Raw genomic sequence first — 26,146 nt, 5'->3', positions numbered from 1 at the left:
GCGGGGTGAGCGGACGTGCTGTGGGACCAGGAGCGCCAGGAGAACCGGAGGGACCAGAGGTGGACCAGAGGTGGACTAGAGGTCATCTACAGTTACCCTGGCCTACCTTCAACTGTCAATTCAAGGAACAACGGTAAGTTTGATTACTAATATTTTTCAAAACTTCTTTTGTCTTTTTAAACTCGTCCTTCATACTTTTGAAATGTTTATCGAGACTTTCAATGATGACTATTGAGTCTTCTTCAAATTTATCAATTTTATTCTTTATAAAAATTACATTTTGAGCGTCCCACTCGTATGCAGGATTATAATTGCTCTTGTGAGCTGCTTCGTTGGTTGTTTTCGCACTCGTGTGCGGGGTTATAGTTATTCTCTTAAGATAAGAGTACTTGTCCACGTCGTTGGCAAAAGGAATTATTATTAACATTAATTAAGTAGCTAGAATTAATAAATGACTCATGGCATTATCTTCTATATAATAAAAATCAATTTTGAATAAATTAATGCGTGCGAATGTTCATGATTTAAAAGTTATTCTATATTTCGAGTTTTATTGAGTATTTTTACGAAAAATTTAGATGGCAAGGTGGTCAAGGGAGTGCTCGTTAACATCGTTAGAAAAAGGAATTGTTATAAACATTAAACAGCCAGATATAATAAATTTATCTGTCAATTGTATCGAATAAATTAATGCGTGCGAATGTTCATGGTTTAAAAGTTATTACGAATCACGAAAACTATTAGCCACTTTGACGAAAAAATTAGGTGGTCAGATAGTCAAGGGATTGCTTGTGGACATCGCTGTCAAATAGAATTGTTATAAACATTAACCAGCTGGAAATAATAAATTTTTCAATAATTGTCACGGCGATCGACATCGATCGATATTCGGCGGAGTGGGGGGCGCCGCTCGAGCTCGGCAGATCGGTGAGAGCTCACCAGTGGTCAGTCAGTCGGGGCGGGGGAAGCGGGGTGAGCGGACGTGCTGTGGGACCAGGAGCGCCAGGAGAACCGGAGGGACCAGAGGTGGACCAGAGGTGGACTAGAGGTCATCTACAGTTACCCTGGCCTACCTTCAACTGTCAATTCAAGGAACAACGGTAAGTTTGATTACTAATATTTTTCAAAACTTCTTTTGTCTTTCTAAACTCGTCCTTCATACTTTTGAAATGTTTATCGAGACTTTCAATGAAGACTATTGAGTCTTCTTCAAATTTATCAATTTTATTCTTTATAAAAATTACATTTTGAGCGTCCCACTCGTATGCAAGATTATAATTGCTCTTGTGAGCTGCTTCGTTGGTTGTTTTCGCACTCGTGTGCGGGGTTATAGTTATTCTCTTAAGATAAGAGTACTTGTCCACGTCGTTGGCAAAAGGAATTATTATTAACATTAATTAAGTAGCTAGAATTAATAAATGACTCATGGCATTATCTTCTATATAATAAAAATCAATTTTGAATAAATTAATGCGTGCGAATGTTCATGATTTAAAAGTTATTCTATATTTCGAGTTTTATTGAGTATTTTTACGAAAAATTTAGATGGCAAGGTGGTCAAGGGAGTGCTCGTTAACATCGTTAGAAAAAGGAATTGTTATAAACATTAAACAGCCAGATATAATAAATTTATCTGTCAATTGTATCGAATAAATTAATGCGTGCGAATGTTCATGGTTTAAAAGTTATTACGAATCACGAAAACTATTAGCCACTTTGACGAAAAAATTAGGTGGTCAGATAGTCAAGGGATTGCTTGTGGACATCGCTGTCAAATAGAATTGTTATAAACATTAACCAGCTGGAAATAATAAATTTTTCAATAATTGTCACGGCGATCGACATCGATCGATATTCGGCGGAGTGGGGGGCGCCGCTCGAGCTCGGCAGATCGGTGAGAGCTCACCAGTGGTCAGTCAGTCGGGGCGGGGGAAGCGGGGTGAGCGGACGTGCTGTGGGACCAGGAGCGCCAGGAGAACCGGAGGGACCAGAGGTGGACCAGAGGTGGACTAGAGGTCATCTACAGTTACCCTGGCCTACCTTCAACTGTCAATTCAAGGAACAACGGTAAGTTTGATTACTAATATTTTTCAAAACTTCTTTTGTCTTTTTAAACTCGTCCTTCATACTTTTGAAATGTTTATCGAGACTTTCAATGATGACTATTGAGTCTTCTTCAAATTTATCAATTTTATTCTTTATAAAAATTACATTTTGAGCGTCCCACTCGTATGCAGGATTATAATTGCTCTTGTGAGCTGCTTCGTTGGTTGTTTTCGCACTCGTGTGCGGGGTTATAGTTATTCTCTTAAGATAAGAGTACTTGTCCACGTCGTTGGCAAAAGGAATTATTATTAACATTAATTAAGTAGCTAGAATTAATAAATGACTCATGGCATTATCTTCTATATAATAAAAATCAATTTTGAATAAATTAATGCGTGCGAATGTTCATGATTTAAAAGTTATTCTATATTTCGAGTTTTATTGAGTATTTTTACGAAAAATTTAGATGGCAAGGTGGTCAAGGGAGTGCTCGTTAACATCGTTAGAAAAAGGAATTGTTATAAACATTAAACAGCCAGATATAATAAATTTATCTGTCAATTGTATCGAATAAATTAATGCGTGCGAATGTTCATGGTTTAAAAGTTATTACGAATCACGAAAACTATTAGCCACTTTGACGAAAAAATTAGGTGGTCAGATAGTCAAGGGATTGCTTGTGGACATCGCTGTCAAATAGAATTGTTATAGACATTAACCAGCTGGAAATAATAAATTTTTCAATAATTGTCACGGCGATCGACATCGATCGATATTCGGCGGAGTGGGGGGCGCCGCTCGAGCTCGGCAGATCGGCGAGAGCTCACCAGTGGTCAGTCAGTCGGGGCGGGGGAAGCAGGGTGAGCGGACGTGCTGCGGGACCAGGAGCGCCAGGAGAACCGGAGGGACCAGAGGTGGACCAGAGGTGGACTAGAGGTCATCTACAGTTACCCTGGCCTACCTTCAACTGTCAATTCAAGGAACAACGGTAAGTTTGATTACTAATATTTTTCAAAACTTCTTTTGTCTTTCTAAACTCGTCCTTCATACTTTTGAAATGTTTATCGAGACTTTCAATGAAGACTATTGAGTCTTCTTCAAATTTATCAATTTTATTCTTTATAAAAATTACATTTTGAGCGTCCCACTCGTATGCAGGATTATAATTGCTCTTGTGAGCTGCTTCGTTGGTTGTTTTCGCACTCGTGTGCGGGGTTATAGTTATTCTCTTAAGATAAGAGTACTTGTCCACGTCGTTGGCAAAAGGAATTATTATTAACATTAATTATGTAGCTAGAATTAATAAATGACTCATGGCATTATCTTCTATATAATAAAAATCAATTTTGAATAAATTAATGCGTGCGAATGTTCATGATTTAAAAGTTATTCTATATTTCGAGTTTTATTGAGTATTTTTACGAAAAATTTAGATGGCAAGGTGGTCAAGGGAGTGCTCGTTAACATCGTTAGAAAAAGGAATTGTTATAAACATTAAACAGCCAGATATAATAAATTTATCTGTCAATTGTATCGAATAAATTAATGCGTGCGAATGTTCATGGTTTAAAAGTTATTACGAATCACGAAAACTATTAGCCACTTTGACGAAAAAATTAGGTGGTCAGATAGTCAAGGGATTGCTTGTGGACATCGCTGTCAAATAGAATTGTTATAAACATTAACCAGCTGGAAATAATAAATTTTTCAATAATTGTCACGGCGATCGACATCGATCGATATTCGGCGGAGTGGGGGGCGCCGCTCGAGCTCGGCAGATCGGCGAGAGCTCACCAGTGGTCAGTCAGTCGGGGCGGGGGAAGCAGGGTGAGCGGACGTGCTGCGGGACCAGGAGCGCCAGGAGAACCGGAGGGACCAGAGGTGGACCAGAGGTGGACTAGAGGTCATCTACAGTTACCCTGGCCTACCTTCAACTGTCAATTCAAGGAACAACGGTAAGTTTGATTACTAATATTTTTCAAAACTTCTTTTGTCTTTCTAAACTCGTCCTTCATACTTTTGAAATGTTTATCGAGACTTTCAATGAAGACTATTGAGTCTTCTTCAAATTTATCAATTTTATTCTTTATAAAAATTACATTTTGAGCGTCCCACTCGTATGCAAGATTATAATTGCTCTTGTGAGCTGCTTCGTTGGTTGTTTTCGCACTCGTGTGCGGGGTTATAGTTATTCTCTTAAGATAAGAGTACTTGTCCACGTCGTTGGCAAAAGGAATTATTATAAACATTAATTATGTAGCTAGAATTAATAAATGTCTCATGGCATTATCTTCTATATAATTAGAATCAATTTTGAATAAATTAATGCGTGCGAATGTTCATGGTTTAAAAGTTATTCTATATTTCGAGTTTTATTGTGTATTTTTACGAAAAATTTAGAAGGCAAGGTGGTCAAGGGAGTGCTCGTTAACATCGTTAGAAAAAGGAATTGTTATAAACATTAAACAGCCAGATATAATAAATTTATCTGTCAATTGTATCGAATAAATTAATGCGTGCGAATGTCCATGGTTTAAAAGTTTGAACCCCCGTGGATCGGAGACTTCTTCTCCGATTTACACCTTTTGCTCCGCGATAATTACTCGACATACTTGCGTAATTTAGTATAAGTCCGTTGTTGTAAGAAAGGGAGCCAGAAGGAATATTGCATTCGTTCTGACTCCCTTTCGGGTCTCTCGTGCAGCAACCTCCTCGTGGTGAGACCTGGGCAATCGGTATTATCCTTTATTTGTAAGAACTTCTAGTCTCTTATGAATAAAGGATAATACCGAGCTAATAGCTGCACATTGCACATGTACAATTTTCGATAAGATTGTGTACTAGAATTTAAGACTTTCGAGATATAGAAACATATGTATTTCATTAAATTGTATGTGAATTTACTTTGAGGTAGCTTGCTGTCGGCCAAGGGTACATCAATGCTTTCTGCGTTTACCCTTGGCCCGCCTTGAGTTCGTTATTTCAATCAGTGATCTCGACAATTTGTATTTCTGTATTTCCAATTGTTTGCATCGGGACTTTCACAAGTCCCGCTTCGAAACATTTTCATATCTTGTCTGAAATTGGTATTCCTCCGATCGGAGGTCCCCCAGGGGCTCACTCACGGATGGTGCCGTGAGTGAGTACGGGGTGTCGCGTCCCCGGGGTACCCGAATCGCCTATAGGCCGCACCCGTGTGCGGGGTAATTTTGGCTCTCGTGAGCTGGTGTTAGGTTGGCTCTCGTGAGCTGGTTAGATTCGCACTCGTGTGCGGGGTTTGTTTGGCTCTCGTGAGCTGGTGTTAGGTTGGCTCTCGTGAGCTGGTTAGATTCGCACTCGTGTGCGGGGTTTGTTTGGCTCTCGTGAGCTGGTTAGATTCGCACTCGTGTGCGGGGTTTGTTTGGCTCTCGTGAGCTGGTGTTAGGTTGGCTCTCGTGAGCTGGTTAGATTCGCACTCGTGTGCGGGGTTTGTTTGGCTCTCGTGAGCTGGTGTTAGGTTTGCTCTCGTGAGCGGGTATTAGGTTTGCACTCGTGTGCAGGGTTATGTATTGTTATGTCTAACTATATTATTAGTCTGTTTCAGCTAGAATACACCAAGAAGAAGTCATACCAAGAAGAAGACATACCAAGAAGAGGACACACCAAGAAGAGGACACACCGAGAAGAGGACACACCAAGAAGAGGACACACCAAGAAGAGGACGTACCACGAAGTTGTAGTTTTATTCGCCGAGAGAGGTCCCCCAGGGGCTCACTCACGGATGGTGCCGTGAGTGAGTACGGGGTGTCGCGTCCCCGGGGTACCCGAATCGCCGATAGGCCGCACCCGAGTAAGTCGAGTAATTATTGTCTTAAATTCACGTTACTCGTTTTCTTGATTCCGACACAGCCTTCTGCTGTGTCGGACCTTGCTTGTATGTACCAGACCGATTGGAGCCGGTATTCGGCGTCGATACATTGAGAGGGGTGGTTCATTGAGACCTGTTCACTCGTATTGCCATTCTCTCTGTTCGTCATCCTACCCACGTCATCTCAATGGATTGCGTTGCCTGGTGGCAGGTAGTTGGCAGAGAAATTCTCTGTTCGTCATCCTACCCACGTCATCTCAATGGATTGCGTTGCCTGGTGGCAGGTAGTTGGCAGAGAGATGGTGTTACGTTTGAACACTTCTCACTGTCCATTCCTCTTGGTGAGGACACGTCAGGTATCGGCTCTGACCGGAGCTGCACTGCAAGCATTGTACGCGCCGCGTCACCTTCGAACCAGAGCCTTCTGCTCTGGTTCGCTCTTATTTTTTACTTTGAAAGAATCAGAGCCTTCTGTCTGATTCGCCTTTGAACCCCCGTGGATCGGAGACTTCTTCTCCGATTCACACCTTTTGCTCCGCGATAATTGCTCGACTTGCGTGCGTAATTTAGTATAATTCCATCGACTTGCGTGCGTTAGTTATTAAGATTGTATATCGTCGTTCTAAATATGTCGAGTAATTATTGCCGTAACGTCACTTTACTCGACTCGTATTTTTGACTCCGACACAGCCTTCTGCTGTGTCGGACCTTGCTTGTATGTACCAGACCGATTGGAGCCGGTATTCGGCGTCGATACATTGAGAGGGGTGGTTCATTGAGACCTGTTCACTCGTATTGCCATTCTCTCTGTTCGTCATCCTACCCACGTCATCTCAATGGATTGCGTTGCCTGGTGGCAGGTAGTTGGCAGAGAAATTCTCTGTTCGTCATCCTACCCACGTCATCTCAATGGATTGCGTTGCCTGGTGGCAGGTAGTTGGCAGAGAGATGGTGTTACGTTTGAACACTTCTCACTGTCCATTCCTCTTGGTGAGGACACGTCAGGTATCGGCTCTGACCGGAGCTGCACTGCAAGCATTGTACGCGCCGCGTCACCTTCGAAACAGAGCCTTCTGCTCTGGTTCGCTCTTGTTTCTCACTTTGAAAGAATCAGAGCCTTCTGCCTGATTCGCTTTTGATCCCCCGTGGATCGGAGACTTCTTCTCCGATTCACACCTTTTGCTCCGCGATAATTGCTCGACTTGCGTGCGTAATTTAGTATAATTCCATCGACTTGCGTGCGTTAGTTATTAAGATTGTATATCGTCGTTCTAAATATGTCGAGTAATTATTGCCGTAACGTCACTTTACTCGACTCGTATTTTTGACTCCGACACAGCCTTCTGCTGTGTCGGACCTTGCTTGTATGTACCAGACCGGTTGGAGCCGGTAGTCGGCGTCGATACATTGAGAGGGGTGGTTCATTGAGACCTGTTCACTCGTATTGCCATTCTCTCTGTTCGTAATCCTACCCACGTCATCTCAACGCATTGTGTTGCCTGGTGGCAGGTAGTTGGCAGAGAAATTCTCTGTTCGTCATCCTACCCACGTCATCTCAATGCAGTGCGTTGCCTGGTGGCAGGTAGTTGGCAGAGAGATGGTGTTACGTTTGAACACTTCTCACTGTCCATTCCTCTTGGTGAGGACACGTCAGGTATCGGCTCTGACCGGAGATGCACTGCAAGCATTGTACGCGCCGCGTCACCTTCGAAACAGAGCCTTCTGCTCTGGTTCGCTCTTGTTTCTCACTTTGAAAGAATCAGAGCCTTCTGCCTGATTCGCTTTTGATCCCCCGTGGATCGGAGACTTCTTCTCCGATTTACACCTTTTGCTCCGCGATAATTACTCGACATACTTGCGTAATTTAGTATAAGTCCGTTGTTGTAAGAAAGGGAGCCAGAAGGAATATTGCATTCGTTCTGACTCCCTTTCGGGTCTCTCGTGCAGCAACCTCCTCGTGGTGAGACCTGGGCAATCGGTATTATCCTTTATTTGTAAGAACTTCTAGTCTCTTATGAATAAAGGATAATACCGAGCTAATAGCTGCACATTGCACATGTACAATTTTCGATAAGATTGTGTACTAGAATTTAAGACTTTCGAGATATAGAAACATATGTATTTCATTAAATTGTATGTGAATTTACTTTGAGGTAGCTTGCTGTCGGCCAAGGGTACATCAATGCTTTCTGCGTTTACCCTTGGCCCGCCTTGAGTTCGTTATTTCAATCAGTGATCTCGACAATTTGTATTTCTGTATTTCCAATTGTTTGCATCGGGACTTTCACAAGTCCCGCTTCCAAACATTTTCATATCTTGTCTGAAATTGGTATTCCTCCGATCGGAGGTCCCCCAGGGGCTCACTCACGGATGGTGCCGTGAGTGAGTACGGGGTGTCGCGTCCCCGGGGTACCCGAATCGCCTATAGGCCGCACCCGTGTGCGGGGTAATTTTGGCTCTCGTGAGCTGGTGTTAGGTTGGCTCTCGTGAGCTGGTTAGATTCGCACTCGTGTGCGGGGTTTGTTTGGCTCTCGTGAGCTGGTTAGATTCGCACTCGTGTGCGGGGTTTGTTTGGCTCTCGTGAGCTGGTTAGATTCGCACTCGTGTGCGGGGTTTGTTTGGCTCTCGTGAGCTGGTGTTAGGTTGGCTCTCGTGAGCTGGTTAGATTCGCACTCGTGTGCGGGGTTTGTTTGGCTCTCGTTAGCTGGTTAGATTCGCACTCGTGTGCGGGGTTTGTTTGGCTCTCGTGAGCTGGTTAGATTCGCACTCGTGTGCGGGGTTTGTTTGGCTCTCGTGAGCTGGTGTTAGGTTGGCTCTCGTGAGCTGGTTAGATTCGCACTCGTGTGCGGGGTTTGTTTGGCTCTCGTGAGCTGGTTAGATTCGCACTCGTGTGCGGGGTTTGTTTGGCTCTCGTGAGCTGGTGTTAGGTTGGCTCTCGTGAGCTGGTTAGATTCGCACTCGTGTGCGGGGTTTGTTTGGCTCTCGTGAGCTGGTGTTAGGTTTGCTCTCGTGAGCGGGTATTAGGTTTGCACTCGTGTGCAGGGTTATGTATTGTTATGTCTAACTATATTATTAGTCTGTTTCAGCTAGAATACACCAAGAAGAAGTCATACCAAGAAGAAGACATACCAAGAAGAGGACACACCAAGAAGAGGACACACCGAGAAGAGGACACACCAAGAAGAGGACACACCAAGAAGAGGACGTACCACGAAGTTGTAGTTTTATTCGCCGAGGGAGGTCCCCCAGGGGCTCACTCACGGATGGTGCCGTGAGTGAGTACGGGGTGTCGCGTCCCCGGGGTACCCGAATCGCCGATAGGCCGCACCCGAGTAAGTCGAGTAATTATTGTCTTAAATTCACGTTACTCGTTTTCTTGATTCCGACACAGCCTTCTGCTGTGTCGGACCTTGCTTGTATGTACCAGACCGATTGGAGCCGGTATTCGGCGTCGATACATTGAGAGGGGTGGTCCATTGAGACCTGTTCACTCGTATTGCCATTCTCTCTGTTCGTCATCCTACCCACGTCATCTCAATGGATTGCGTTGCCTGGTGGCAGGTAGTTGGCAGAGAAATTCTCTGTTCGTCATCCTACCCACGTCATCTCAATGGATTGCGTTGCCTGGTGGCAGGTAGTTGGCAGAGAGATGGTGTTACGTTTGAACACTTCTCACTGTCCATTCCTCTTGGTGAGGACACGTCAGGTATCGGCTCTGACCGGAGCTGCACTGCAAGCATTGTACGCGCCGCGTCACCTTCGAACCAGAGCCTTCTGCTCTGGTTCGCTCTTATTTTTTACTTTGAAAGAATCAGAGCCTTCTGTCTGATTCGCCTTTGAACCCCCGTGGATCGGAGACTTCTTCTCCGATTCACACCTTTTGCTCCGCGATAATTGCTCGACTTGCGTGCGTAATTTAGTATAATTCCATCGACTTGCGTGCGTTAGTTATTAAGATTGTATATCGTCGTTCTAAATATGTCGAGTAATTATTGCCGTAACGTCACTTTACTCGACTCGTATTTTTGACTCCGACACAGCCTTCTGCTGTGTCGGACCTTGCTTGTATGTACCAGACCGATTGGAGCCGGTATTCGGCGTCGATACATTGAGAGGGGTGGTTCATTGAGACCTGTTCACTCGTATTGCCATTCTCTCTGTTCGTCATCCTACCCACGTCATCTCAATGGATTGCGTTGCCTGGTGGCAGGTAGTTGGCAGAGAAATTCTCTGTTCGTCATCCTACCCACGTCATCTCAATGGATTGCGTTGCCTGGTGGCAGGTAGTTGGCAGAGAGATGGTGTTACGTTTGAACACTTCTCACTGTCCATTCCTCTTGGTGAGGACACGTCAGGTATCGGCTCTGACCGGAGCTGCACTGCAAGCATTGTACGCGCCGCGTCACCTTCGAAACAGAGCCTTCTGCTCTGGTTCGCTCTTGTTTCTCACTTTGAAAGAATCAGAGCCTTCTGCCTGATTCGCTTTTGATCCCCCGTGGATCGGAGACTTCTTCTCCGATTCACACCTTTTGCTCCGCGATAATTGCTCGACTTGCGTGCGTAATTTAGTATAATTCCATCGACTTGCGTGCGTTAGTTATTAAGATTGTATATCGTCGTTCTAAATATGTCGAGTAATTATTGCCGTAACGTCACTTTACTCGACTCATATTTTTGACTCCGACACAGCCTTCTGCTGTGTCGGACCTTGCTTGTATGTACCAGACCGGTTGGAGCCGGTAGTCGGCGTCGATACATTGAGAGGGGTGGTTCATTGAGACCTGTTCACTCGTATTGCCATTCTCTCTGTTCGTAATCCTACCCACGTCATCTCAACGCATTGTGTTGCCTGGTGGCAGGTAGTTGGCAGAGAAATTCTCTGTTCGTCATCCTACCCACGTCATCTCAATGCAGTGCGTTGCCTGGTGGCAGGTAGTTGGCAGAGAGATGGTGTTACGTTTGAACACTTCTCACTGTCCATTCCTCTTGGTGAGGACACGTCAGGTATCGGCTCTGACCGGAGATGCACTGCAAGCATTGTACGCGCCGCGTCACCTTCGAAACAGAGCCTTCTGCTCTGGTTCGCTCTTGTTTCTCACTTTGAAAGAATCAGAGCCTTCTGCCTGATTCGCTTTTGATCCCCCGTGGATCGGAGACTTCTTCTCCGATTTACACCTTTTGCTCCGCGATAATTACTCGACATACTTGCGTAATTTAGTATAAGTCCGTTGTTGTAAGAAAGGGAGCCAGAAGGAATATTGCATTCGTTCTGACTCCCTTTCGGGTCTCTCGTGCAGCAACCTCCTCGTGGTGGGACCTGGGCAATCGTTATTATCCTCTATTCGTAAGAACTTTTAGTGTCTTATGAATAAAGGATAATATCGAGCTAATAGCTGCACATTTAATAAATATGTTGATTTTTCAATAAATTCTATCCCTATACCTATTGTCTTCCATAACATTTTGCAATTTCACCTTCATTCAGATAGAATATATGTATTATCCAAGCTGATTTTCCCCGGGCGTGAACAAGGTCATATATCGTCTGGTTCTATTTAGGTAAAGAGACGAGATAGTATTTCGTCGGTGATAGTATTATAAGGCAATTACAGAATGGGTAATGTGAGCATTCTATACTATATCTCATTCTTCTTCTAATACTTGACGAGTATCTCGTCGGTGGTAGAACTTTTAGCGATGTGGTATTTCAGTTCACTGTAAGTTCCACGTTATCCCCGCGTCCGTCGCGCCCGGTTACTGTCCCGCTGCACCTCTCGTCGGTGCCCGCTGAATAACACAGTCGGTGGTCGGTACGCCAGCTATGTGTAGCATTTGTAGGTACTTCAGATCGTGCAACAGGAAACCTCATAAGGCAAGTGATCGTCTGCTGATAATATTTATCTACCAGTTTGCTACTTTGTAAAATAGCGCTGTTCGCATTCCCTTTTTAAAAACGCGGGATGTTTAAATTAAAGCAAGTGTTTCTACACGTTGAAGAAGATTGAGGAACGACATCGAGTGGAAGAACAGAAATACCGTAGAAAATCAACGTTGGTGTGTATGAATGGGAAATTTATCAAACATGTTTTACCAATTTTTTTTATTATGATTTCGCTACAGATTGCATATGTATATACAATGTGAACCTATGGGGATACACGAAAATCTGGATTATGCTTAACAAAACGCAAGTAGAAAAATTCGTACACAGTGGTCAATCAACATTCAATAAACACCGGTAACTGTAAATGTCATTCTTTTCTCTTCTAAAAAAGATAACGAGTCGATATCCAGGGTTCGAGTCTCGATAACTCGCAGGAAAATATTCTGTTGTTTCGCGTAATTCGTGATATCTAATTTACAAAATACGAGCGAATACGTCGCACAGTGAATCTCGTCACACCTGTATACATATTTACGTTAACATACCGTAGATTCTCGTTTACAATATATGTATAATAATCTAGACTTTTAATTATTGTATAGTCAAAGCTTAACCAGATAGATTTCTTTTTCTTTTACTCTGATTTACATATTACATAGTAGTGCCTTACATTAAAGTTTGCACCGAGCAAAATAGGAACTGTAATCGCCTGATGTACTTGATTCGTCCTGGCTTCGAACACTTTCGAGTTTATTCAAATCAAATCCCGAATAGTTCGCTATTCAACTACGAAGGTAGGAGTGGAACAACTCTTAACCATTCTAAGGATAATTTTCAACTTTGCAATTTTATTGAATTAAAAACGAATCTCCAAAGGTGTACAAATTATAAGACTCTGTCAAGGTACGTTTGTAGACAATCATTCGACAAACTCATTCTCCCGTGACCATATCATAATAAATAATGATATAGACACGGTGTAAAAGGTATCTGAGATCTAGCCGTTTTTATTGCAGTTCCAACATTAACACTAAACGTACCACTTCTAGTTTCACAGGTACGATTTTCAAATTATGAAGTTACAACGATGTTTCCGCTACGAAATTATCGAATAAACTACTCTATTCGCATGATTATACACATTATGAAGGATCCAAGTTAATTCAATCACGTAATTTCTGAATTCACGTCGTTATAAAAATTCCGAGAAGTCTGAGTCGATTGAATCTCGTAATTTTTGACAGATTTGCCAGCACGTTTAGTGTTAATTCAGGCCAGAGGTGTGGGCATTATTTGGCGAAACAAATATTTCAAATACTATTTAATATTTTCGATTTTATTTTGCTTAAAGAAAACAGTATTTTAAATAAGATATACAACCTTGAAAATAAAAGATTTCTATTTGGACAATCTTCTGAACCTCAAAATAAAATATTCCTATTTTTACATTGTTATAATAGACTATCTTATCGTTAGGGAACGATTTACACTCACAAATGTAATGAATTCGAACCATTATTTCCAGCAACAATATTTAAAATTGAAATTGAAAATAAAGGCAACGTATAACTATATTCAATATCCTTTAAATTAATATTAAAAAAAAGTTACTGCCTCAAATAAAAAAAATTTCTACATCAAGTAAAATATTTTATTTTTAAAGTGGTACACATACTTTAAAATGAATAGGATTATTTATTATTCACTATTTGAAATACTATTTTCGCCAGTTCTGATTCAGGCTGGGAAAAAATTGCCGAGAACGGGGGCAAAGCTGAATCTATGGAACGAGCTTATGGACGAATTCCTGTTGCAGTTTGCGTACAAACAGGCAGCAAGAAGGCACCGAGCAACGCGATGCAACGCAACTGCTCCTGAATCTCGAGAGAGGAAGGTCCGATAATAAAAGGCCTCCGTCGCGCGATCCTGATGAAAGCGCGCGTCACGAATTCGTTAGAATGAACGACTCGTTACGTTAACGAGAGAGGAAGGGAGAGAATCTCTCGAAAATAAGAGAGAGAGAGAGAGAGAGAGAGAGAGAGAGAGAGAGAGAGGGAGACGTTTTCTAAACACGCCAACGCGTTCCGTGGAAAAAATTACTGCCGCCAGTCGGCGGACGTTTCATCTCGCCGCGAGGCGACGCGCAGACGATTCGGGACGATTCGTTTCCTGCGAAGGAAATACTTGCTCGCGCTCTCCCGTGAAATACGCGGCGTCGAAATCGATGGAAACGTCGCGCGCACCCGTATTAAAGCAGAGCTTTTCTCCAAAAGCGGCGAATCCTCGATCTGAACCGTGAACTCGCCGATCCTGACTGAGCTTTAACACTCGTGCTCTGTTTGGGTCGATCTGACCCGAAAGCAGACCTCCGACTATCAGTGGAATTTTTCTTTATGAAAGTTTCATTCCACCTAAACACACACCCTCTCTTTAATTTCGAATTTTTCTTGTCAAATTCATGTATTTCTCCCGAAAACAGACATTCGCTTTTATTCGGAATTTTCGCCGATTTTTACAAAGCCGACAACAGCAAATTCAATGAAAACGCAGAGAAACAATTACATCAACAGTGTAAAATGCGCCCGTCGCAATCATCGGTCCATAATGAAATCTGTCGATTCCAAATGATTTCAATGAAATGACTCGGACGAAAAAATACGATGGAATTTCATCTCCTCGATATTCCTGTTTCAATCGAAACCAGACTAGAAAAGATTAGAGAATCGATTATAGAGAATTGCAGGCGACAGGAAATCCCATATTACTTTTCCGATGCGAAATTATTCGAAGCTCTCTGAAAGAAAACCATTCCAGTGTTTATAATGGAATTCCTGTTTTACGGTAAATTGGAAAGACACAATTGCAGAACGAAATGTTCGAAATTGCGAGTAACTACAGCAAATTATTTGAACGCGAATACTTTTTGGAACTGCTGCATTCCAAGTTCCCAATCAACTTCTTAAATATCGCCGGATGAAATTCCTCTGGCACAATCATCCTAATAGCAGTCGGCCGATACGTACCGCGTGTTTTGTGTAACGACGGCGATAACGAAATAACGGCAGTAAAGAACACAGGGTATAATTTACATCGTCGTACCGCGATCCACCTCGGTTTTACGATGGTTCGCCTATCCTCCACGGTCGTCCCGGTTAATCTCACGATCAAATGGACACACATATCGAACGCGATTAACATTCACGTTACACAAGGAGTCTGGCCGGCTAGAGCTGCCTCTCCTCTCTCTCACTCTCTATCTCTCTCTCTCTCTCTCTCTCTCTCTCTCTCTCTCTCTCTCTCTCTCTCTCTCTCTCTCTCTCTCTCTCTCTCTCTCTCTCTCTCTCTCTCTCTCTCTCTCTCTCTCTCTCTCTCTCTCTCTCTCTCTCTCTCTCTCTCTCTCTCTCTCTTTTCTCGTGTACACACGCGCCTCTGCCACCCTCCCGAACCCGTTTTTATTTTTCTCTCCCTCTCGCGGCTGAAACGCGGCGCGGTCGCCTCGGTTTCACGCTCTCGAGCCGATCAGAGGCAATTTCCTGTCCGATTCATTATTCGTGGACACGCCTGGGGCCTCGCTAAATAATAAACGTCGATGGACCGCCATCGGTCACGTCGCCCGTGATCGCAGTATTCAATCGATCCGGAAAGTCTCGTCGCTCGTTTCACGCCTCGAAGACAAACTTCGCTTCGTTCGGTTTACCTACTGGATGAATATCGGGTGTCTCGCCGGATATTTCATACCATTATTTTATGGTTTTTAATTGTTGAATCGTCAGAGAAGTCAACCGGAGATTTCTCTCCTCTTTCAACATCATCAAATTCCGAAGAATCCTTGAGGCAGCCGCGCATCGCTTATTTTTCATCATTCTTTCTCCTCCTTTTTTTTCGTTTCATTCGAATCGTACCGGGACACCGAGAACTTTTAGAATCTTCGGCGGCGCTCTAATTATATAAAGTCTAGTTACACGGGTAATTTTGTACTTTGTCCGAAGCTTGCGGTTCGGTGGGATCCCTGATTAGTTTCCTGTGGTTTGACGTACGGCGGCAGGCGGTTCGTTTGAATTTTCCACGAATTTCAAATACCAACGATTTATTCCCATGAGAAACGTCTCACGGCTCCGGCGAAAATATATCAAAAAAGGATACTTACGTTCGAACGAACAGAAGTAACTGAAACGAAATGGGCGTAAAAACGAAACGAATCACACGATCTCTTCTTTCTAAACATATTTATTGTAATCGTATTGGCAAGTTGGATGGCTTACATGCTAAGAATGGCAAAAAAAAAAACGTAAAGAACATAAGTAGTAACGTAGTACGTGCGAGCGTAGGGAGAATGGGATCGAGGATTGCGAGAAGAAGTTGGAAGAAAATGCAGAGAGAAAGGATTAATGCGGGGGAGAGGGTAGACGGTAGATAAATAGACTATATGATATTTACAAATAAAAAGAGGGGATCGAGAAAAGAGTGGCTGAGAATCGTAAAACAGTGGGGGTATTTAGGGGTGAGTCAAACATACTGTCTCGTTCACGTACATGGCGAGACACGAAGTCTGCGTTTGTCTCGTTGGCGTGGAGCAAGATGAGTGAATGGGAACAACAAAACAGAATGTCTATCGTAAAAAGTCCTCTTCTTCGATCTCGTGGATACAATTTGTATACAAAACTCGCGCGACTAAAACAAACAAAAAGAAGGAAAGAAAGAAATAAACAGACACGGTCCGTCATTCAGACGTTCATCCTTTCAGCGTTCGGTCTAGCGAAGCTAATCCTTAATGAAAACGATAATGATACTATAATAACATTAATCTTAAGTTGACGGTAATAAAAAATAAGAGAGAGAGAGAGAGAGAGAGAGAGAGAGAGAGAGAGAGGGAGAGAGAGAAAGAGATAAACGTAACGTAACGTAACAATATTCGAAGCACCTTAACGGATAAGTTCTAGCCGTAAAATCAAAGAACGAGATGCGCCGGTGTCTCGGATGACGGGGCCGATGACTTCGATCGCTTCGAAAATATTTGAGATCGCAATTCCGTGTGTGAGTGCCCGCGACGAGTTTCCCCCCGCTTTCCGACGAGTTTTTCCCCGGCTTTTCCGCCTCGTTTGCGACGGTTTCCCGTTTTCGTTCGGTTGCTCTCGTCCGTGGGGATCAATAAAACGCGAACCGCATCGCAAAATTGCAATCAAACGGAAAATGACGCCGATGCAACAACCAGATCGATCATAAATCGAATGATCTTCCGAGGGGGATTATTCATTGGATCGTACTAGAATCGAGATCGGCAACGATCGCGGCGCGGGTTCGAAACGGGCAATTTTTCAAAGCTTCGAGTGAGATAATGAGACATTTTCGATTCTCCCGCGTCTCCTATGCGCGGCAAATTCAAACGAGTGATTATTCCCATCATTTACTCGCATAAGCCGCGCCGTACGTCGAGATTGCACGCTCATCAGTTTCGCCGCGCGACTGTGTTCCTCTGATCCGACGTGAGTTACAAAATAAGTTAGGTGTTATGGTTTCTATCACTAGAAAGACTCTATATATATAATATAATGTAATATTATATATATATATATATAATATATATATACGTACGTGCCTAAGGTTACGACGCGTCCCTGATTATGTTCTCTGTAAAATATCACGTAGATAGGTATATTTTATATTTTTTCTCTTTTCTTCTCACTTTCTAATAATAATAATATACATACATATATGTATATATATGCACGTACACATATAGTACATATATGTACTATATATAATATGTAATATTGTAGGAGGCCATTCGAACTTGATTTTTCTTTCGCGCACACAGACACGCACATTTTAAAATGTGTTCAAAATCGCAAACATTCCTTTTCTCTTCCTCGCTCACACAAAACACGTTCTCGCTATTCCTCTCGCTCTCGATGCAGCAGTAAAATCACTAACCGGTATACAATATCGACGAGTGAACGCGTAAAAACGACTGTAAGTACAACGTATTGCATTGTGATTTTGGAATTCAGCACTGTCGATCGCGGAACGGCCGAGCTCAGCGCGCTCTTGGCAGTGAATCGGGTTTTACTTTGTCCACGAGCGGAAATGCAACACGTACACACGTCTACATAAATAATCATCTATCGTTTAAGTGAGGTAGCTCCATTGTATTCTGTCCGGGACGTCGAGCCACCCCTCTTCGACCCGACCTACTCGAAATCTCACAGAACCACCATGATTTTACTCACCTAACACAGTTCCATCGTGAATTTTGTACTATTTAAGAGCTTCGCATTATAATTCCACATCGTCGATTTTGCTGACTTGAAAAATTGACTAAAGACTTGATTTTAGAGTTCGATTATTTTTCAGACGTATTTCATGTGAATTTTTGAGACGTCGGTCAAAGAGAAAAGGTTTTAGCTCCACGTCCGGACGCCATCGATTGTTTTCCATCGCTCGGTCATCCTTCTTCCTTTCATCTTCCGTACATTTTTATTTTATTGTGTTACCGCGCCAGAGCTCGTCCGTTCCGCGCAAGGAGGCAGACTCTTAAACCTATAATCCGTGGAAGCTATATTACCTCGCGCTCTGACTATGTGTAAATATTGTGTATACATAATTATATATAATATATATCCCGCTACAGAGACGTGGTTTCTGGGCCGACGGGCGGCCGAACATCGTAAAATAACATATGCTTTAGGTAATATGAGCGTGAGTATAGCGCGAGAAGAAGACTGATATTTAATAACATGGAGGTAGCTGTGGTGATTTTTCACAATCATTTCTCTTTTTATCCCCGTTCTGTATCTACGGCCGCTGCGGCTCGCGTGAGACTCGTTACAGATGTTTCAACAATTTTCCATCGATCGTTCCGAACCGAAAATAATCAACCCTTCGGTTAATTGATTAGATTAGATAACATTTCGAATAATGTTACAGGAAATTTTAGTTAAACAGCTCTGATAAATAGTCACCGAGAAATGTGAAGTCAAAGTGACAGAGGCTTGTTACGGTTCAGTTTCCTCGCCTCCAGAGAAACATTTATCCTAACAGCGATTATGCTAACGGTGCATCCACGCTTTATCGATACATTTTCCTGCGACAGATCTTGATATGAATTTTCTAAAATGATTATAGTCCTTGTTATAAAATCAAGAGAACCTGTAACAAGTTTCACGGGGGAACCGGTCGCGGCGGCCACGGTGTGCACACGCCTTGCCACAATGCAGTGTAAAATCTCGTAACAAACAAGAAACAAACAAACAAACGAAACAAAACAGAATCAGACGTCGATGCGCCCGGTATATAACGCAAGAATCACACCTGTCGTAGTAAATAGTAGCGGTAGTAGTCTCTATAAGTATAGTATCACGGCCTGGCTGCTTCAGATTTCCTGAGTTTGTTATTACATTTACATAATGCGTTATTAAATCGTGCCTGGTCACGGCCGACCCGAGAAAATGCCAGCTCGCTGCGCTATCGGCGGCGATCCGCTCGCGTATTCCTGTCTCAAGCTTGGTCGAAACTCCATTTAAAACGAAATCCTCCTGCTCGGGCACAATTAACGAAACTTCCGGGCGAGCTTCGATTGCCGGAACAACTGGTAATTCTCTTAGGCGAAAAATCACCCGGATCCCGCAGACTACGGGCTGGCTCTGTACCCTTCATTATTAAAATGAACACTGAATCTGCCATAAAAACAAAACGAATTTCCTTCATTTACTATTAATGCGTTCGGTCAACGCGTTAGCCAAATTAATTTTATGCACTTCGTTGTTCGAAGTTGAAGTTCCCAATACTCAAAGAATCCACGAGTTTCTTCAGGTAAATTGTTTCAACATTTTTAGACAAATGCTGGCAACGGTACAGATGAATCACAAATAAAATAACAAAAGCTACAAATTACTTTTCCATAAAAATGCAAGGAGATAGAGTTTGACGGTAGCCAGCCCGTAGAGGCGGTAGTTTATCAAGATCGCCGCAAAAATTCAGATAAACCGAGCTCCAGCCATAAACAGGACGACGAAAGTGTTTTAGCGGTGGAGTGTCCTGGTTCAAGGATAACGCATCGCAGAGCGTCTCTCGCTGTTTTCTACAGGGAGTTTCATCGTGAGAGATCCTTCGAGGGGCAGTCTTTTACGCGGGTATACGACAGCATTCAGTTTCTTCGTTTCCCTTGGGGGAATCTCACCAAGTCCTTTCTCTTTTTTATTTCCACGGCGCAGTGAAGTCAGGAGTATTCACCCCCTCGAATCGGGGTGCTGATTTGCATTCTCCCCAAGGACACGGAGTGAGAGAGAACGATATTCCGACGCCGCCGTGCCCGGGTCTCCTCGCAGACAATTCGTAAAAGGCTTACCGCGTTTACGGCGTCGTTAATCCGCTTTTATAATCACCGTAAACCGTGCTCGCCACGGTTCGAGCCTTTACGAGCCTGCGGGGCACACCCGTTTATTATTGTCGGCGCTGAGCGCTGCGTTCCTCGCTGAGAGCGCTCTGTTATGCGTTATCCGCTCCATCGTTTCCCCGAGGATTCAAACTAACTCTCGACGGTTTCGATATTGTTTCGATCCTAAACGCTCTGGACATTTTTCTCGAATTTTTCTAATCCCACGATTCTTCAAAAAATTCTGCTCCGCTCGGATCTTAGAGAATGTTTGATGGTCGCTGAGTATTTGAAAAAACTGCTGACGCATTTTTTGATGGTTCGAATATATTAGACGATTGATACAATTCAATGGTTAAATTTTAAATAGTACATCTTTATTAATCAATTATGTAGTCGCCATTCTTCGCTAGAATTACAAAACAATGATGACTATACAATTGCGACATCTATGAAAATCGGTCACGAACTTACGGAATCGTCTGATATCTATTTTTTCTATGAACCAAGAGAAATTCTAGTGAAGAATGAATCGTTTCTCAATGGAAGACAGACATTTCTACTGGAACAGCAAAAAGTCTTCAAAAACTTGGATGAACGGGCGAGAACTTATGACAACGATTCTGGCGACTGAGAATGTCCAGAGCCTCGAGGATCGATGGATCGCGATTTCCGGGATCGCCGCGGCCGCCGTTTCCTCGCACGATCGTCTCTCTAACAACTATTGCAATACTGTAGTTGGTGGTATTTATTCCAAGTGACTATTGCGAACTATGTTCAACGGACTATTACTTTAACCTGGGGGGGGGATAGACCCTGCGGGGGTTGGCGGGGTCGCAGTCGCTGGGGCGTCGTGTAAAAATACTTTACATGTATATATATGTACAATCGGTATATACATATATATATGCTTCTGTCTGTGTACATATATATATATAATAGCTATATGTATAAATACTGTCGTAGAAAACTATGATCTGCGGTTAGGGGATTAAAGGGTTTCGAGGAGAGGACGAATATTCAGTTGGTTCTGCGACCCGGCCATCTCCCGAAAAAAAAAAACAAAAACTATAGCTCTCTTAACCTGCGCACGTGTGTGTATCTCCAGCTCCGACGAGCTTGTAGAACCAGTGTTGTATGTCTAGAACCATTTGTCCAGTGTGAGCGTGTGTGTATACAATGTATATGTTTAATCACGCGACAATCGACTGTCGCTTCTATTGATAGTTTGAAAAAAGGACACGAAACAATAAAACGTTGAAAGAAGAAGCATAATGATGATGATGATGATGATGATGAAGAAGATGAAGAAGAAGAAGAAGCAGAAAGTCAGATCGACAAGATTTACAACTCGTCGAGGTTCAACCATCGTCATGGGGGTTTTTCAAAATGGGGCAGATAGTACGTATACATTCTGCTCTCCATTCCAACGAAGAAACTCGAGAAAACAGAAACGGGGAAGGAAAAAATGGCACAAGAACAAACGATTATTCGGACACAGTTCGAGAATCGTGTTTTCCCTCGATTTTCACGTTCTATCTAGTTTCCCTCCGGACGTGTTTTCCTTTTTTTCTCGCCACTCCTCGGCGAACAACACCGCGGATCAATTTGTACTCTGTGTGTATGTGTGTTCGTGTGGATGCGTGTACGTGTACGATTGTTGTTCACTGTTCCTCCGTTAGGTTTCCCCTAAATCTTCTTCGTGTTTTCCGGACGTAACCGCGCCTGATAAAACGTATAGAGAGCTTCAAGGCAAGAAGTGGTTCCTTTGTACCGATTAGACCTGGACTCGCGTCTCGATCGATCATCCGCGAAGCTAGATCACCTCCGAGCCGTGGATCCGTCGCGAGTGATCAACAAGCATTTTAAAAAACACGCGCGAACGAACTCGAACCTCCGATACAAACGATCCTAATCGTCGCGCGTCTCGTATACAAGTGTTTCCGATCGTATACAGTGCCTCTCCGTATATGTACAATATATAAAGTTTAAAAAACCGGAACCCACCCCCGCCGGTTCCTGACAATGTGCACACGTCCTCGCAACAACCCTAACTGGCTCTCTGCTATTTATTGTCTCGTGAAGAACTGTCGGTCTGCTAAAATCTAAACGCCCCTAAAGTGTCAATCTTCGCGGAAAAGCTCGCGGAAGGGGTGAGTCTTCGCTAAAAATCCTCGTTCGCCGGATCCACGCTCGGCCATTTTTGATTTCTCGGACTCTTAACACGTCTCCCGTGTCTCGTGATCTACGATTTTACTCCGTATCTTTTCTCCTATATTCTCTTTTTTTTTTTCTTATTCGTTTGGACGTATCTCTCGTCGCGTGCACGCGATATGAGTTCGCTCGACAGACTCGCCGAGACTTCGCTCGATAAAATGCTCTTACAGTCTAATTTCGAAGGGGGGGTAGGGGGAGGGGGGGCTGTTAGTATACTTCGAGTATTGTGTAGAGTTCTACTTACTCTAGGCGATAAGTCTAAAAACCTGAAACTCGTAGATTTCTTCTTTTAAGTCGTCAAACCGCAAACATCTCATCAACGTTCTCTCATTGTCTACGCATTCGCTCGTTGTCGCACGTCACGCTGCCTTCACGCACACGAAAACGATAAATTTTCGTCGAGAAAAGGGTTAAAAGGAAGAAAACAGAGGAAAGAACGAAACAGACGAGTCCCCTTAGTATTGCTAAGAACCTGTTCCTTTCCTCGTCACTAGGCGTAACTAACGTGTTTATAATATATATTTATAATATGTATTCTCCGTATATATATATGTGTATATATATATATATATCGATTTGTATACGTATATAGACTACCGAAGGTATTCCGTGGAAATCAAAGTAGCTCGTGTATATATCATTAGTAGGAACCGTGTTTCGAAGACACACCCTTCGGGCTTGGATCGAGAGGATCGAGATCTAGTACAATCTCAACAAGTGTTCGTGGCAAGACCAACCACTCTCTCGACTTTCTACAGGAAAAACAGTGGAGCAAAGGAAATTGTAAAGAGCGGAAAATTCATAAATATAAATTCGGAGATCGTCGATGCAAGCAAACGACAATTTCGACGATCGCTGAATGGTCAGAATCGTCGACTTTTTCAAATAGTCTCGAGGAGCTAGTTTGGGTTGTCCGAATGTCATAATACACGAGCAACTAATCGTCTAATGCATAATTCCGTGGTTGGGGAATCTCGAGGGGCTAGGGGATTACGTTGATGTCGATAAACTTAAGTACTAGAACGTCATGGCAAGCCCTGGGACAATTCGAGCCCGATCAATCGAGAGCTTCGAGGTGAAGAACGAAAAGGGAGGAGCGTGAGATGATGAGAGGAACGATATCGGACCGTCAGCCATCGCTTGAGATCGATCAAGGCTGCGGTGGCCAATCATGATCAGATTTCTCGATCTCCGGGCCGATCAAGCACCGTTTCGATCAACAATTAAGACTCCCTTCGAGAAATTCGCTTCATCCTGCTGTGTGTTCAGCCATTTAAAATCAAGTAAAATGTTGCAGTGTCTGGACTACAACGAGAAGACATGTAACTGACTTTCAGAAAAGTAGTAGTCTCGTCAGAGCTGGTACACCAGCTCGTAAATTACAATTTAATATAATACAAAAATGTGTACAAATTAAAAAGAAGACATCTTCCGTAGTACATAGTACTTGGAAGCAACGAGCCGATTCTCCTGGTAATCCGTTTTGCCGAAAAAATTTTCTAAAATAAAGAAGCAGTATAGTATAATCGATACGCTGGAGACTCGAACGAGTGGTAAGCGAGCACTTTCGAGGTTTGTAGTAAGAAATCGATCTCTCCCTGTTTCTATCGACAATATTCGTCATTCGCTATTCGACACATCGCAGCACCACTGCCATTTTTTAAAACTAATTGATCGCTCAGCGAATTTCTCGAAGAGAACCTCTTCTAAACCGATAAAACGAGACAGTTAACAATCGTAATAAGGGACGATTACTAATCACGTGCCTAATGCAACCCTTAATCGTCGAGAGCTTCGAGCACGCGATTCCACGCGTGTCGAAACTCGTTCTACATGATCGTGTCTGTGTGTCTGTGTGTCCCTCGAGAATTTAATAGTATAATGGTACGTGGTGTGGTGTCGTCTCGATGCACGCGTCTTCTAGAAGAGTCAAACGAAAAAACACGAAGGGGCGCGCTACCCTAAACGCTACACGTATCCTCTCTACTCGTTAATGCGTGCGTACGCAACACGTCCTGTCCACCTGCGCGCACGTTTCTCGTGGTACACTAACTTCTCTATAAATCTAGACAATATATTTTCTTCCTCAACATTCATATATAATAATAATAATAATAATAATAATAATAATATAATAATAATAATATCTTCTCGGGGCGCCGCGTGTCCGCGACGGGCACCGTTCTTTAAACCTTTAGAAAATAAAAAGAATCAAACAGTTGCCCTGGGCGTCACCTGGCTTCCCAATGATTCCCTGGCGCTCTTCAAGATCAATCTCAAACACCATGAAAGAACCATGGGAACAATCGTTCGTCCAGCCGATGCGCAACCTCTCTCTGTCCTCGTCGTCGTCGTCTTCATTTTTCATCGTCTTCTTCTTCTTCGTCCATGAGATTCGTCTTGGTCTGTCCTATCACTTATCGTTTATCGTGTTCACTGAGGTAGACAGATGGAATTTATTAAACGGGGGGAGGCGGTGTAAGGGTTAAAAAGTATGTGTGTGTGTGTGTATGTATGTATACAAGGTCCGACGTGGCCAACGAAGCTCTAATCGCCCGCACAACGAGAAGTTGATCACAAAATCAGCCGAGAAAATCGGCGAGCATGAGTGGTCCTTGTCGTCTTCTTCCTTCTTCTTTGGAAAACTGTATCTCTCGCAACAAAAGAAAACAGGAGTCTCTACTGAGGTAGTGGATGGATTTAAACTGTGAACGAGGCCCTGCGAGATCCACTCGGAGACCTGGACAGGTGCCTCCACTTTACTAATCGGGTCGCGAACAGGTCTATTCAGCCTTCACGATTTCCGGTTCCTCGTTATCGCTGAAGTCGTCATCTTCACCGCCAGACGATTCACCATCGTCCATGAGTACACCGTGCCTGTCCTGAAGGGTATCGTGTCGATCTTCGTGCACGACACCGAGTCCTCTACCTTCGTCTCTGCCGATCATAGGATAATCTTCTATCCCACGACCTCCTAACTTGTCCATGGCACTCATCTGCGCCATCTTAGCAGCATGAGCAGCCGCAACTGCTGCAGCTTGCTCCGGACTAAGTCCCATCGTCGCTAGACCCGAGTTCTCAGCGATGAACTGCAGGTAGGTGTCCAGGATCGCGGATCCGGTCGCGCTGGTGCTATGGTGGCTCGGATGAAGGTGTCCAGGAGGATGAAGGGGCGCCGTGTTAGGTTCTCGGCTGCCGTGCATGGTGTCCATCGATTTAGCCGCTATCGCTGTCGCGGTGGAGTTCTTGTTGCTGCCGCTGCTGTTGCTGCCGCTGACTTTGGTGATCACAGTGTTGTTGTTAGGCGTCGGGGAGCCGTACCTCAGGCTCAGAGGCAACGTCAGGTCCTCCGGATCATCCCCGCCACAGATGCTACTGCCTGCTTCCGATGGAGCACCTCCTCGAGGAATCTCCAACCTCATGTCCCCTCTTCTGGGCCCCGTAGGACTCGCTCGGGCCCTCAGTTCGGCGGGACTCACCTTGACACCAGCCTTAGCCAACAGACGAGACGCCAGCTCAGGATCGAACGGACTCGGCATCGGCAACACTGGCAAGTCCTTGGTGCTGATCCCACGATGCTGTCGAGACATGTGCGAGTGCAACGAGTTCCGCGACTTCGCCACCGTGCCGCACAACACGCAACGATATCCCGGACAGATCGTGTGCTTGTCCTCCAGGTGAGTGCGCAACGTGTGCGCCGATCGATAGATCTTCCCGCATTTTGGGCAGGGCCGTGGATCGGTCGCGCGGACCCGCGTCATGTCCAAACCGCGCCGGGCGA

General features: G+C 43.8%; 1 protein-coding gene across 9 annotated transcripts in view; it reads right to left on the bottom strand.

Annotated features, from left to right (window-relative positions):
- Nucleotides 1-26,146, bottom strand: part of LOC143211349 (protein abrupt-like) — a 307,845-nt gene that overhangs the window by 213,631 nt on the left and 68,068 nt on the right. For 5 of the 9 annotated variants that reach the window (XM_076428916.1, XM_076428911.1, XM_076428912.1 and 2 more), the window contains exon 8: nucleotides 1-26,146. This exon is cut by the window's left edge and continues 12,151 nt beyond it. The exons of the other annotated variants lie outside the window; for them this stretch is intronic. In XM_076428916.1, coding sequence (XP_076285031.1) covers nucleotides 25,149-26,146 — 998 coding nt within the window. In that variant the 3' untranslated portion in view covers nucleotides 1-25,148. 9 annotated transcript variants of the gene reach the window in all.

This window comes from Lasioglossum baleicum, chromosome 8, assembly GCF_051020765.1.
Source record: "Lasioglossum baleicum chromosome 8, iyLasBale1, whole genome shotgun sequence".
Lineage (NCBI taxonomy): Eukaryota > Metazoa > Arthropoda > Insecta > Hymenoptera > Halictidae > Lasioglossum > Lasioglossum baleicum.
Note: the sequence above shows the minus strand (reverse complement) of the source record. Positions and strands in the feature narration are given on the sequence as shown.